Source organism: Chiloscyllium plagiosum, chromosome 27 (genome assembly GCF_004010195.1).
Source record: "Chiloscyllium plagiosum isolate BGI_BamShark_2017 chromosome 27, ASM401019v2, whole genome shotgun sequence".
In the NCBI taxonomy this organism is placed as follows: domain Eukaryota; kingdom Metazoa; phylum Chordata; class Chondrichthyes; order Orectolobiformes; family Hemiscylliidae; genus Chiloscyllium; species Chiloscyllium plagiosum.
The window spans coordinates 20,925,588-20,939,139 of NC_057736.1; the positions used below are offsets into that span (position 1 = coordinate 20,925,588).

Sequence of the window (13,552 nt, forward strand, 5' to 3'; positions counted from 1 at the left end):
TTTTTCCTCAGAGTCCAAGTAGCATTTTAGCCAGTCTATTCCACATGCAGTAGATATCCATCACTTTCTAATACTGCTCAACTGAAAGATTCCGCCATGAAGACATCAATAGCTGGGACATACCTTGTTTCCACTTTATAAAGTAATGTAATTACTTGGTTCCTCCACTGGTCATAAAGAGCATCTTTAGAAAACAGAGGTGGGTAATCATACCCTGAAATGTTACATTTTCACTCACTATCCTCTGCTACCACCATTATTTAGTTGAAGATAACAGTTTTGAACAGAATCCAAGTTCACACTTTCAGTGAGAGTTTTATTTCAGTTAACTAACTTTCATAAAACTTATCCATTGACTACAAGCTCCCCACTTTCACATATTCACACACTATTAACCATAATTAACTATTCCAGGCGAGTGTATGATTGGCAGAATAACTGAATTACCAGCTGGTTGGTTGGCTGCGCGAAGTGTGGATGAAGAGTGAGTGAATGACTGGTGGACTTATTAGGTGGGTAAGCGAGTATATGTATGAATATAAGCAGAAGAGTGTTGGGAGGGTTGAGTCACGAGTGACTGTGAATGGAACATGGGCAGATGAGTGAGTGAAGCATGAAGAGGCATTGAATTAGTGATTGGGAGGAGCGCATGATTAAGCATGGGACTCAGAGGGTGAATGGGTGAATAGGACTGTTGAGTAGGGTTGAATGTGCGAAGGACAGGGAGAGATGGGTATCTAGTGAGCAAGTGAGTGACCAGGAAAAGTAGGTGAGGGAGAGTGCAAGCAAATGATAGGGAAATATATATACATAAGGGGTAAGCAAGTGAGTGACTGGGAAGGGTGGGTAGGGAATGAATGAGTGACTGTGAGAACAAGCTAGTGATTAGGAGGGGTAGGTAGAAAATGAGTGATCAAATGACCAGGAAGGGTGTGTAGGGTGTGGCAAAGAAGGGACAGGGAGGAATGGGGAGGAGTGACCAGGACAGAAATTGGTAGAGATGAATGACTGTTTGAGCAGATGACACACCGACTAGGATTGGTGCATGACTGAGCATCTGGAGGTGTGTATCATTATCTAAGTGACCTCCAAAACATCCATGCAGGTGAGAGAGTGGAACAGTGGGTTTTGGTGTGAGGGACTGAGGGGCAGATGTAGATGTGAGAGGAATGGGAGGGATTGGTAACTGGGGGAAGGATGGCATAAATGGTGGAGAGAGTGGCTTTGGTAAACCAATGAAACGTGTGAACAAGTGAGTGAGACGGTAAAGTCAGTGAGTTAGTGAATGGAGGGAGGATGCATGTGTGAGTGAATGGCAAGGTGGCTGAGTGGGAGGGCAAAGTGACTGGTTGAGTGGGTGAGTGAGGGTCTGGGAAGGGTGGCTGACTGTGCAGATGAGTGTGCCAGAAAATCGAAGGTACTGGGTGACTTTGTTGGTGTATGCATGAGCAATGGATAACAGGGTGGGTGAGCAGACAAGCTTAAGTGGAGGAGCAATTGACAGGGAGGCGTGATATGCTAAGCTAGCGATGAAGACAGGTGCACGGCTGGATGAGAGAACAGGCGAGCAATTAGGGGAGCTGTGCGCACGCAAACAACTGACTGGGATGTGTGGGTGAATTGGTGAGTGAGTGAGGGACTAGGAGGTGTGGGTGACTTGGTGAGTGGTTAACTCAGTGAGTGAGTGAGGGACTGGGACGTGTAGGTGACTCCATAAGTGAGTGAGAGACAGGGAGATGGAAGTGACTCGGTGAGTGAATAAGGGACTGGAAGTTGTGGGTGAATCGCTGAGTGAGAAAGGGACTGGGAGGTGTGGGTCACTCCGTGAGTGAGTGAGGGGCTGGGAGGTGGTGATGACTCGGTTAGTGAGTGAGGGACTGGGAGGTGTGAGTGACTCGGTGAGTGAATGAGGGACTGGGAGATGTGGGTGACTCGGTGAGTGAGTGAGGGCCTGGAGGGTGTGGGTGACACAGTGAATGAGGGGCTGGGAGATGTAGATGACCCTGAGTGAGAAACTGACTGGAGTGGGTTGGTGAATGAGAGCAACTGGAAGTGTGTGCGGAGAGCAGATGCCTGGGAAAGAAATGTTGATGGATGAGTGAATTACTGATGGAGTGGCAGGTGAAATGATTTGGATTGTTCTGTACACGTCTATCCTTCCCTTGCATTCCCTGCCTGCAAGTTTGGAGGTTGCCCCACCAGGCTGTATCTGGTTATTCTACTCCTTAGCTCAGCAACCCCTATCTCTGCACCATTTTCAGATGGTCAAGACCTAAATTTTATTCATTCTCACTTTACATCCGAAACAAAATAAGGGGCTTTGTTAGTTTGCTTGAATGCCTTGCATGTTTGAATGGTAATTTGTGTTAATTATTGATTTAAATGATCCATTCATATTTTGAAATTGTCTTCCTCCACCACTCCCAAGACACATGTTGTTGCAAACCTTATCTTTGTGAGATTTGCTCACTGCACGCAAACCCAACTGACAGTGTAAATGAAATGTGACACCCACGTACAAGAAATACTGGACAAGCCGAGGTTAACATATCATGCTAACATTAAGCAGGAGCAAAGAGTGGCAGTCCAATGGCCCACCAGGCTGACTGCATGTTAAGTGAAAAGAAAGAATCAATTCATGAACAAATTGCTGATTATCGCCTCCATTCAGACCATCTCCCTGCTGCCAGCTTGCTCTCTGTCAATCAGAATGGTGGCAGATGTTCCCACAGACACCAGGGTCAGAGGCAGCAAAGCCTTCTCTTCTTCTACTACCCAATCTGTTGTGCATCCGTTTTTCAGGCAGTATGTGTGGATTGGCATCTGTCCTATTCTATGAGGCAGCTTAAAACAGAATACATGACAGTAGAAAAGATTTGCTGGCATAACCAAGAGGCAGAATTGTTTGAGAGCATGCAAGGAGGCTTTGAGAATGTGCAAGGACAACAAGATGCAATGAAGCATTTTGTTATAATTGAAAAATGATTTGGGAACCACAGAACTGATAGTGGGTTTGTGATTCAAGTATAATAATGCAATGGTGTGTGACATGAAGGAAATTCTTCCACTGCCAATGCTGATAGGGTTAAACCCAAAGAACAAGTCCTGAGAATAATTCTAAAGACGATTTTACAACTTCTGAGGTCTTTATCTATTGCTGCAGAAACATTTGTCCAGCCACATGCCAACCGTTGGAAGGAAACAAACTTTGCTCTTCTGATTGATTTTTATCTGTGAGGAGCTGAATTGTAGCAAATTTGATGTAATGATTTAAGTCAATTTTCTGAAAATCCTAAGTGTGAAAATCCATTGGACATCACAGAAAAGTATACCTACCTTTTTAATTTTCCAGGTTGCCTTTACTTAATGGCAAACTCAAAACTTTCAGATTTCCCCACGTGGAGAATTGTCCATTGGACAGCACGAATGGCATGAAAAGTCCGACTGCAGTTAAATTAGGCTGGGCTATGAAAACTTCAATGATCTGCACCAATTTGAACAGATTGGTGCACATGCACTGTTTTCTATCTGGCTAATATATGTTACAACCCAAAATTATCTCCTTACAGTGTAACATATTAAAACCTAAAACCATGCAACAAGCTGTCTTTAAATCCAAAGATTAAATTTTTGCACTTAATTTTATTGAAAAGCCAGTCAGTTCTGCTATAAAGCAGTAGTTCTGTTCTCAGGCAACCCTGTGTTATAAGAAAGTCATGTAAGAGCAGCACCATTTAAACTCATGGGGCTGGAATCACGTTATAACCAGTACAGGCTTTAAAACGTCATGCTTTAGGAATGAATTCGTCAATCGTATTGTAGCAAATTCATGCTAATGAAACGTGCGCAACAGCAGAACAACCTGTAAATTTCCGTGAATTCGTACATTGCTGATATTCTTTCCTAATGCTGCCATTTAGTGCTTACATGTAACGCAAGGTTACATTCTAAGTTCAAAGTTCTCCACCATTTCACAATTAATCCGTGAAACAGCTTCTCCAATTTTTAAAATGGGATAATCTGCAGGTTTCCCTTTCTCTTCCTGCATGAGTAAAACTAGTGAGATGGAAATGTGTTGCTGGAAAAGCACAGCAGGTCAGGCAGCATCTAGGGAACAGGAGAATCGACGTTTCGGGCATTAGCCCTTCTTCAGGAGAAGGGCTGAAGAAGGGCTAATGCCCGAAACGTCGATTCTCCTGTTCCCTAGATGCTGCCTGACCTGCTGCGCTTCTCCAGCAACACATTTCCATCCCATTTTTATAATTGGCAGCCAATCCAGCATAGCACTTTTATGTCTGAGCGATAAGAAACATGAAAGCTTCATGCTAAGCTAATCTGCAATAAGGGCATAGAACACAATACAGCACAGAACAGGCCCTTCAGCCCACGATGTTGTGCCGAACATTTGTCCTAGCTTAAGCACCTATCCATGTACCTATCCAATTGCTGCTTAAAGGTCACCAATGATTCCTCACTTTCTCCTAAAACTAGTGAGAGCAAACCCCTCATGGATTGCAATTTCAGCTGTTTTGTGGGTTGTAGTTTGAAGTGATTTTGGACGGTTCTGATGTAGTGAGCTGTTCAGCTATTGAATCATCCAGATGTTATAAAATTGTGAAATTTGTGTCAGGTTAATTCTGTTGATTATGATCAAACTTGTGCACATTAAGAGCTACTCCCATTGTCAATGTCCATTAAGTTAATCTGTATTGAAATCTGAGAGTAAAGCTTGTAGCCGTGCCCACATTTGTTTTCAATATGATCTTTCCTGGATGGATCAAATTTCAAACAGCAATTTTTTTGGTGTTTAAGGAATGTTGAATTGGAAGGAATTGACACCAATATTATACAAAAAGTCTGGAGTCCAAAGTTTACCTTCTAATACTTAATTGGAACAAAGTTTATAGTAAACAACTGACTTGATCTGTCACTGGGGAAAACAACCTACTTTGTGATCATTCTGTCACTGGGGAAACTGTGATTTGGAGATGCCGGTGTTGGACTGGGGTGTACAAAGTTAAAAATCACACAACACCAGGTTATAGTCTAACAGGTTTAATTCGAAGCACTAGCTTTGAAGTGCTGCTCCATCATCAGGTGGTTGAAGGAGCAGCGCTCCGAAAGCTACTGCTTCCAATTAAACCTGTTAGACTATAGCCTGGTGTTGTGTGATTTTTTTAACTGGAAAAAACAAACTACTTTGTGATCATTTGGACTTTAGGCTGGAACAATCAGAAAAGTTGAAATCAGAGTTTAAGGGAGCTTTTAATATCTTTTAAGAAGTAATCCTCTGAGGATTTTCAAATCATGGCTGATTTACTGTGGGGAAAATGGATGTTGTGACATCTGAAGTTAGTCTGGTGATAGTTATTTTCATCAACTTGTTGGGACATGTTATGACACGTTATGACTTGAAAGTAACTGGAATTTCTGGCCCAGAGGTTGGGGCATTACCATGAGAGAAGCTGTTTTACCTGGTGATATTGTGTGCCTGATGGCTCAATGTCCTATTGAGTTGGGTGTGCTTTGGTCATCCAGTTTGGCTGTGCATGAGGGTACAGTGACTACTCAAGCAACTTTATGCTATTTCCTGTCTCAGGTTAGTTACAAGATTTAACCTGCTTAAAATGTGTTTACAGATCTGGGTTTCAAGTGATTGGAAGGGCTAGTACAAGGACGGCTGATTTGCAAGAAAGTATTTAACTGGTTGCTTGTTTTACACTGGTGTTTATTTTGAAAAACAAGTTCTGTGTTGTATTGTTCGCTGTAGCTTGTACTTTGGTCAAATTGGGAAATTGAATGAAATGGGCAATGACACCCACAGTATTTTTATTGACTGAATATTCACTGAAATGAATAGAGACTAAGGGGTAAGTTCAAGGCCGTGAATTTAAAAAACAGTGCAAGGAAGGATGGGAGGCCAGAAGAGTTCAGCTGCCATTGAGAGAGGCAACCTGCTGCTGCGATTGAGAGAGTGAGAACTCTGTTCAGAGAAGAAATCAAAATGTAAGATCTCAGAAATATGGTGAGACCACAGGAACTTGGTGAAATGGGCGGACGGATGATTTATGAATTTCAATGCAAAAATGTGATGGTTTTTGATCCAAAGAATATAGAATGATGGTTTACAATCAAAGATTCTACTCTAAAGGTTGTGCATAAGCAAAGGGACCAGATTGTGTGTGATTACATTTTTAAAGGTGGCAGCACAGGTAGACAGAGCTGCTCATAAAGAGGAGAGTATTCTAGGCTTATTTGGTAGAGGCATAGAGTACAAAAGCAGGGAAGGTATCTTGAATGCTTATGGGATACTACTTAAACCTAAGCTGGAGTACTGTGTACATTTCTGCACACTGCACCTTTAGGAAGGATGTGAGTGAAGAAAAAGAATCCTAAAAATGATTCCATGGATGAGAAACTTCAATTGTGAAAATAGATTGGTAAAATTGGATCATTTTTGCTGGAAGGTATCTTGAATGTTTATGTGATACTACTTAAACCTCAGCTGGAGTACTGTGTACATTTCTGCACACTGCACCCTTAGGAAGGATGTGAATACATTGGAGTGAGTGAAGAAAAAGAATCCTAAAAATGATTCCATGGATGAGAAACTTCAATTGTGAAAATAGATTGGTAAAATTGGATCATTTTTGCTTGGATTTGAGAAAGCTCAGAGGAGATTTGATGGAAGTTTATGGAATCATGATGAGCCTGGACAGAGTAAATAGAGAGAAACTTTTCCCACTTGTAAAAGGATCAAGATACAAATGTGAGGAAAGAAACAGTTTTTTTTTACACAGTGAGTAGTTAGGGTAAGGAATGCACTACTTAGGATTGTGGTTGAATTCAGGCATTCAAGATGGCTTTCAATGTTTCTATTTTTGTTTTGATTTATTATTGTCACATGTACCAAGATACAGTGAAAGGAATTGTATTATGTGCTAATCAGACAAGTCATACCTTACATAAATATATCAAGGTAATAGAATAGAATGCAGAATTTAATGTTAAAACTAGAGAGAAGGTGCAGAGTAAGGTCAACTCTCATATATAAGATGTCCGTTCATAAGTCAGATAACAGCAGGGCGGAAGCTGTTATTAAATCCTTTGATACGTGTTTTAAAACTTTTGCATCATCTATCCAACGTAAGAGGGTGGAAAAGAGTCTAACCGGGGTCAGAAGGGTCTTTAATTATGTTGGCTGTTTTCCCAGGGCAGCTGGAAGTGGAACGAAGTCAATGGAAGGATGGCGATGTTTTGTGATGAACGTGGCTGTATTTACAATTCTTTATAATTTCTTGTGGTCTTGGGCAGCCGAATTGCCATATATATATCCAGAAAGGTTGCTTTCTATTGAACATAGAACAAGCCCTTCAGCCCTCGATATTACGCTAACCTCTGGAACCAATTTGAAGCCCATATATCCTACACTATTCCACTTTCATCCATATGTCTATCCAACGACCACTTAAATGCCCTTAAAGTTGGCGAGCCTACTACTGTTGCTGGCAGTGCATTCCATGCCCTACTACTGTCTGAGTAAAGAAACTGCCTCTGACATCTGCCCTATATCTATCACCCCTCAATTTAAAGTTATGTCCTTTTGTGCTAGCCATCATCAGCTGAGGAAAAAGGCACCCTATCTAACCCTCTGATTATCTTGTATCAATTAAGTCACCTCTCAATCTTCTTCGAATGAAACCTGCCTCAAGTCCCTCAGCCTTTCCTCATAAGACCTTCCCTCCAGACCAGGCAACATCCTAGTAAATCTCCTCTGAACCCTCTCCAAAACTTACACATTCTTCCTGTAATGCAGTGACCAGAACTCCGTGCAATACTGTAAGTGCAGACACACCAGAGGTTTGTACAGTTGCAGCATGACCTCGTGACTCCGAAACTCAATCCCTTTATTAACAAAAGCTAACACACCGTATGCCTTCCTAACAACCCTATCAACCTGGGTGGCAACTTCCAGGGATCTACATACATAGACGCCAAGATCTCTTTTGCTCATCTACACTAACAAGAATCCTACAATTCACCCAATACTCTTTATTCCTGTTGCATCTTCCAAAGTGAATCACTACACACTTTTCCACTTGAAACTCCATAACTTTGATATTGATATATATATATATATATATACATAATTCTGTGAAAAATTGATGAGTCATTGCAGACATGCTGAATTTCCTTAGCCTTTTGAGGAAGTAAAGGCGGGTCTGCTGTTTTGACATTAGCGTTGAAGTCATGGACCAGGATAGATTATTGGTGGCATTTACTCCAAGAAACATGTAACTTTTAACCACCTACACCTCAGCACCATTTACACACATGAACATGACCTCTACTCCACTTCCTGAAGTCGATGGCTAGCTCCTTTGTTTTGCTGACATTGAGGGAGAGATTGTTGTCTTCATACCATGCCACTAAGGTGCCTATCTCCTTCCTGTACTCTGTCTTGTTATTGTTTGAGATCCAACCCACTATATGGTGGGGTCATCAGCAAATGTTTAAATGGAGTTAGAGCGGAATTTGGCCACATAATCTTGAGAGTGCATAAGCAGGATAGTAAGGAGCTTAGAACATAGCTTTGTAGGCCACAAGTGTTGAGAATTATCGTGGAGGAGGTATTGTTGCCTATTCTTGCTGATTGCAGACTGGAGATCAGGAAGTTTAGGATCCAGTCGTAAAAGGGAGAAGCAGAGTCTGAGGTCTCAGAGTCTGGAGGTGAAATTTGTTTTTGGAATTATGATATGGAACGTGAAATAATCAATTGGTTTGAATAATCAATGCCCAGAGATAGAAGAATAAGTCAGGAAATTGACAATAAATCAAAGACAGTCATTGCAGACCTGAATAGCCTCCTTCTGCATCATATCAGTTCTGTGACACGTGATATATTCCTGGTCCAGTTATTGGAAAATACCACATGTTCCTATTGCATGATAGAAAAATGAAATGGCTCGCTTCACTAGTGTACATATGGCACCATTTTATCTTTTGGGCTTGTGTGATACTGTACCCGGCCAGTACTCCATGTGAGTGACTGGCTGGGTGAGCAAGAAAATGGTAGATGTGGGTGAGTAAGCAAGTGGCTAGTAGGTCGTGGGTGGGTGACAGGTGGGTGGCAGGTGACTAGGATGGCTGTGGGGCAGGAAGGTGGGGAAAACAAGCCTATCCGGCTTTCAGATAAATTCCTGGAAATCTTTGGGTAACACAGAAGGGGCAGAGATTTGAACCTCCACTCATTTTTCCTGACTTTGTGCTGAGAGAAGGCACAAGTTGTTGAAGCAAAGGCGTGGATAATAATTCTTGTAATATGTTACAGAATTCTGGATTGATCTTGCAATTGCCTGCTGCTAATGTATGCAAAATGAAGCCTAAAGTAAATATTTTCTTTTTAGATAAAAATTCCACGATGGAAAACAGTGAAGAACCGATGACGTACTTTCGTCATAATGGCATCATATTCTGTTCACCGTTCCATTCAGCTGAACGACTTGAAAGGCTGAAAGATTTCAACATAGATCCACATATTCCAGTCCTTATTACTTACCCGAAATCTGGTGAGAAACCGTTGTGATTTAATGTTGTTGTGTCCAGAATTGCTGAACAATTACTTCAAAAGAATGTTTAACATGTATTTATGCCTTTTAATTTTCTCTTCTGTTTGTGAGCTTCTCCCTGTGAGGGTTGAATCCATGAATGAAGGTGATCTGTGAATCTGTGATAAAAATACATTCATACTCTTTATATATCAGCCTCCCATAAAAACTGAATTCTGTTATCGCTTGGGCTTGGTTGGTATGCAGAATGCCTCATTTTAAATGGAGTTGTAGAAAGCAGCAGAAATCAGTGTCTGCTGATCACATTTGCAGGACCTATAGTGCTGCCCAGGTATTTACTTTGTCCTTGTTAGCTTAGATAAACAGTGCCAGTCCGTGATGGAGAATATCACAAAGTGTCACAAGAGCAATTCACCAAGTCTCATTCCCTATTTATTTCCAGTAACTGTGAAGATCTTTTCAGATAATTATCAGTTCTCTTTTGAGACCCTCAAAAGAATGTCACTTTGACTGACAATAGGTTATGGTTGATAACAAATGCAAACAAATATAAAGAATCGATTTAACATCAGAATTTTCTCAGCCTTGGTCTCCTTGACCAAACCTAGAAGCTGACAGACAAGGCATAGCATTAACAGAAGTTTTGGCCCAAAATTCTTTCAATATCTGATAGATTGGGCTGGTCTGTCCAGTTGCCTTCTGACCTCCACATGCATGTCACAGCGTTTCCATTCTCTCTTTTACTGGATGTCCATGATGCATGTACAATATTGTTAACTTCTCTCATCTAAGTACAGTGCTCTTGCCAAATTTTCAGACACTTTTGTGATTGTGTTGCAATAGTCTTACCAGATCACAGGGACTGCTCTCTCATTAGAGACAAGCGACTGGGGTGCTTTAACCTGAGGGCGAGGGAAGAGGTTGAAAAGGAGAGCCCTTCATAGTACCTTCAAATCGCTGATGGGAATTGAACCCACAATGCTCTTTCCGAAGAAACGACCTCATTGTAGATTGCAATTATAACTTAATGTGGCTTAAAGTACATTAATTCCACATTATTAAAGATACTTGAAATGTAAATGGAAACCTTAATCTCATATGATGATGCTAGGAGCCAGTGTTTGTTCAGGATATAAATAATTAAATTTGGCAGCAACCCTTAAATCTATAATGGAAAGAATTTTAAAATTTGACTGAGACTGACATAATCCATTTTGTTCAAGCATGTTGAATATCTGTTGCATTTCAATTATTTCACAGTGGACAGTGTGCTGCTGACAGTTTCAGAACAATGACATTCCCCCGTGTATTCTGATTCTCCTGTTTTGAGTGCATGTGTGTCCCCTGACAGAAAGAGTGGAACAGTCACTCATGAACACAAGAGTTGCTATTTATTTGATAACATTTGAGTTGGTAGTAAGTTCATAAATTTTATGAGTAAAGTCACAAAGAAATTGCGTAATGAACCTGCCACACGAGGGTTGTTATGAAAGTGTAGTTGTGTACTGTACCTTTGAGAGAGAGGAAGCTAGCAAGGACTGACTGAAAGCATAGAGTATGCTGAACAATTTAAAAATGTAACATTTGGTTGAAACATAGCTCGAGTTGCATTGCCATGGAACAAAAACAAATTCAAATTCGGCAATCAGTTTAAATTATGCCCCAGATAACAAAATTCAATGGAATTTGAATTTTACTGTTGGGAAGACATCAAACCAATGAAATTATCTGATGTTTTGGGGTATAAAACTGGACATTCTGAAAGGTTAGGGGGGAGAACTGGCAAGAGCAGCCAAGCAAGCACCAAGACTGCCAGCAGAATAGCTCTCTGAAAGAGACCTATCCATAAGAAATTTGTGCAGCAGAATATGAAGATGACCCAGGAAAATACAGAGGAAAATCTACAGAGGAAATTTGACAATGCTGGATGGTTTTAAAATGTTGCAAATCTTAATCGGGGTTGTTTTTTTAAATATCGGAGTGAAACGTAAAAGATAGGTTTAAGAGAAAGGAGTTGTAAATAGTTGTTGTTTTAATATTCTCTGTTGGAGTTAAAGAATAAAATGGTTAATTTTTATTTTAAATAGTGAAATCTGGGATTGTTCTCTGCTTCTCGAAACCTAACAGATTACGATGCGAGGTGAGCTTATGTGTACGTTGGGTTTAAATTTGCAGAGGGGCAAACCCGGTGTCATAATAGTTTGGAGGCTCTCGTCCGTAATTTGAACATGTTTAGACAGGTCCATTCTGAGATTTACCCAGACTTGAATAGATTTGGGGTACGAGAAAAGCCCAGTACATTTAAACACTTGCCGATTAGTGTCCTCGATCTTTAAATAAAACGTAGGTGAGACAATTTGTATAATTTCGGTTAGCAGTGGTTAGTTAAGTTAAAAGTGAGAGAAATACCTCTGAAAATGACTAAAGAGGTTGTGGGATTTGAAGATGATTCCCAAATTTGCCAAGAAAGTTTAGAAAAGAAAAAGACCATACTCTTAGAATTAGCAAAGAGGTTTAACTAAGGACAAAAGTAAAATGGAAATTGTAAGAGAACTAACCGAATACTAGCTGTGTCAGAGAAACAGACAAGTGCAGTTGAGTTAGACAAACTTAAATTACAATTGAGGAAGATGGAATTAGAAGGTAAACAAAGTGAGAGAGAGCAAGGAGAGATAAAGAAAGGGAGAAGAGAGAGAGGAAAATCGAAGAGAGTGAAAGTGCTTAACTGAGCAAAGAGAGAGAGAAGAAAGGGAGGGAGGAAAAGAGAGAGAATTTGAATTTGAGAAGTTGTGACTTAGTCAGCAAAGTCAAGGTAACAGGATGGAGATTAAAAGAGAAGGTAATGATATTTACAAATATGTTAAAACTCCGTCACATTTTGATGAGAAAGATGTTGAAGCCTTCTTCATTTCGTTTGAAAAATTGGCTAGGTAGATGGGGTGGTCCAAGTATTTATGGGTAATGCTTATTCAGACTAAACTGGTAGGCAGAGCCAGTGAGGTATTTGCTAAGCTGTCAGATGGGGGTGGGGGGGGGAGCGTTGCATTCAAGAGATTATGAAGGGGTCAAACAGGCTATTTTAAATGCTTATGAACTGGTACCAGAAGCATATAGACAGCGGTTCAGAAACACAAAGAAGGAACCAGGTCAGACTTCTGTTGAGTTGGAAAGAATAGTCATTTTCATAGATGGATGCAAGCATTGAAGATAGATTAGACCTATGAGACTCTAAGAGAGATTATTCTGCTGGAGGAAATTAAAATGCACGTCCAGAGATGGTAAGAATTCACACGCATGAACAGAAAGTTCAGGAAGTAAGAAGGGCAGCAGCATTAGCAGATGAATACATGTTGGTACATCAGACAAGTTTCCGACCAGAACTTCGGCCTGTAAGGGATAGAAGTTGGAAGAAGGGGAGATCCTACACTGTGAAACCAAGAGTAGAGAGCACTGGTAAGTGTTTACCACAGTTGTGGTTCTGTTCGCCGAGCTGGGAATTTGTGTTGCAGATGTTTCATCTCCTGTCTAGGTGACATCCTCAGTGCTTGGGAGCCTCCTGTGAAGCGCTTCTGTGATCTTTCCTCCGGCATTTGTAATGGTTTGAATCTGCCGCTTCCGGTTGTCAGTTCCAGCTGTCTGTTGCAGTGGTCGGTATATTGGGTCCAGGTCGGGTGCTTATTGATTGAATCTGAGAATGAGTGCCAGGAGAGGACACTCTGTTTGATGTAATGGTGCAGGAAAACCCTGAACTGTCAAAAGGTCAGACAGAAGTGTTTAGTCTTGAAAGGCCAAGGGACTTGCAACAGCAAGACAAGACGATAAAAGGTACAAAAAGGAGGCAGAGAATATTCCAGAGGGATATTATCTGAAAGATAGAATCCTAAGACGAAACTGGAGACCACAGCAGGTTAGTGCAGAGGAGAAATGGGCTGAAGTGCACCAGACTGTGTTACTGGTAGCATACAGACAGGAGGAGTTACGGG

General features: G+C 41.0%; 1 protein-coding gene across 4 annotated transcripts in view; it reads left to right on the forward strand.

The window, feature by feature from the left end:
• LOC122563631 (amine sulfotransferase-like) overlaps positions 1-13,552 on the forward strand; it is a 57,362-nt gene that overhangs the window by 16,859 nt on the left and 26,951 nt on the right. The window contains exons 1-2 of one of the 4 annotated variants that reach the window (XM_043717621.1): positions 37-199; positions 9,408-9,569. In XM_043717621.1, the coding sequence (XP_043573556.1) occupies positions 9,422-9,569 (148 nt within the window). In that variant the 5' untranslated portion in view covers positions 37-199; positions 9,408-9,421. Of the gene's footprint in view, positions 1-36; positions 200-5,855; positions 6,026-9,407; positions 9,570-13,552 lie in introns of those variants that run through there. The other 3 variants (XM_043717618.1, XM_043717620.1, XM_043717619.1) reach the window with 3 other exon arrangements.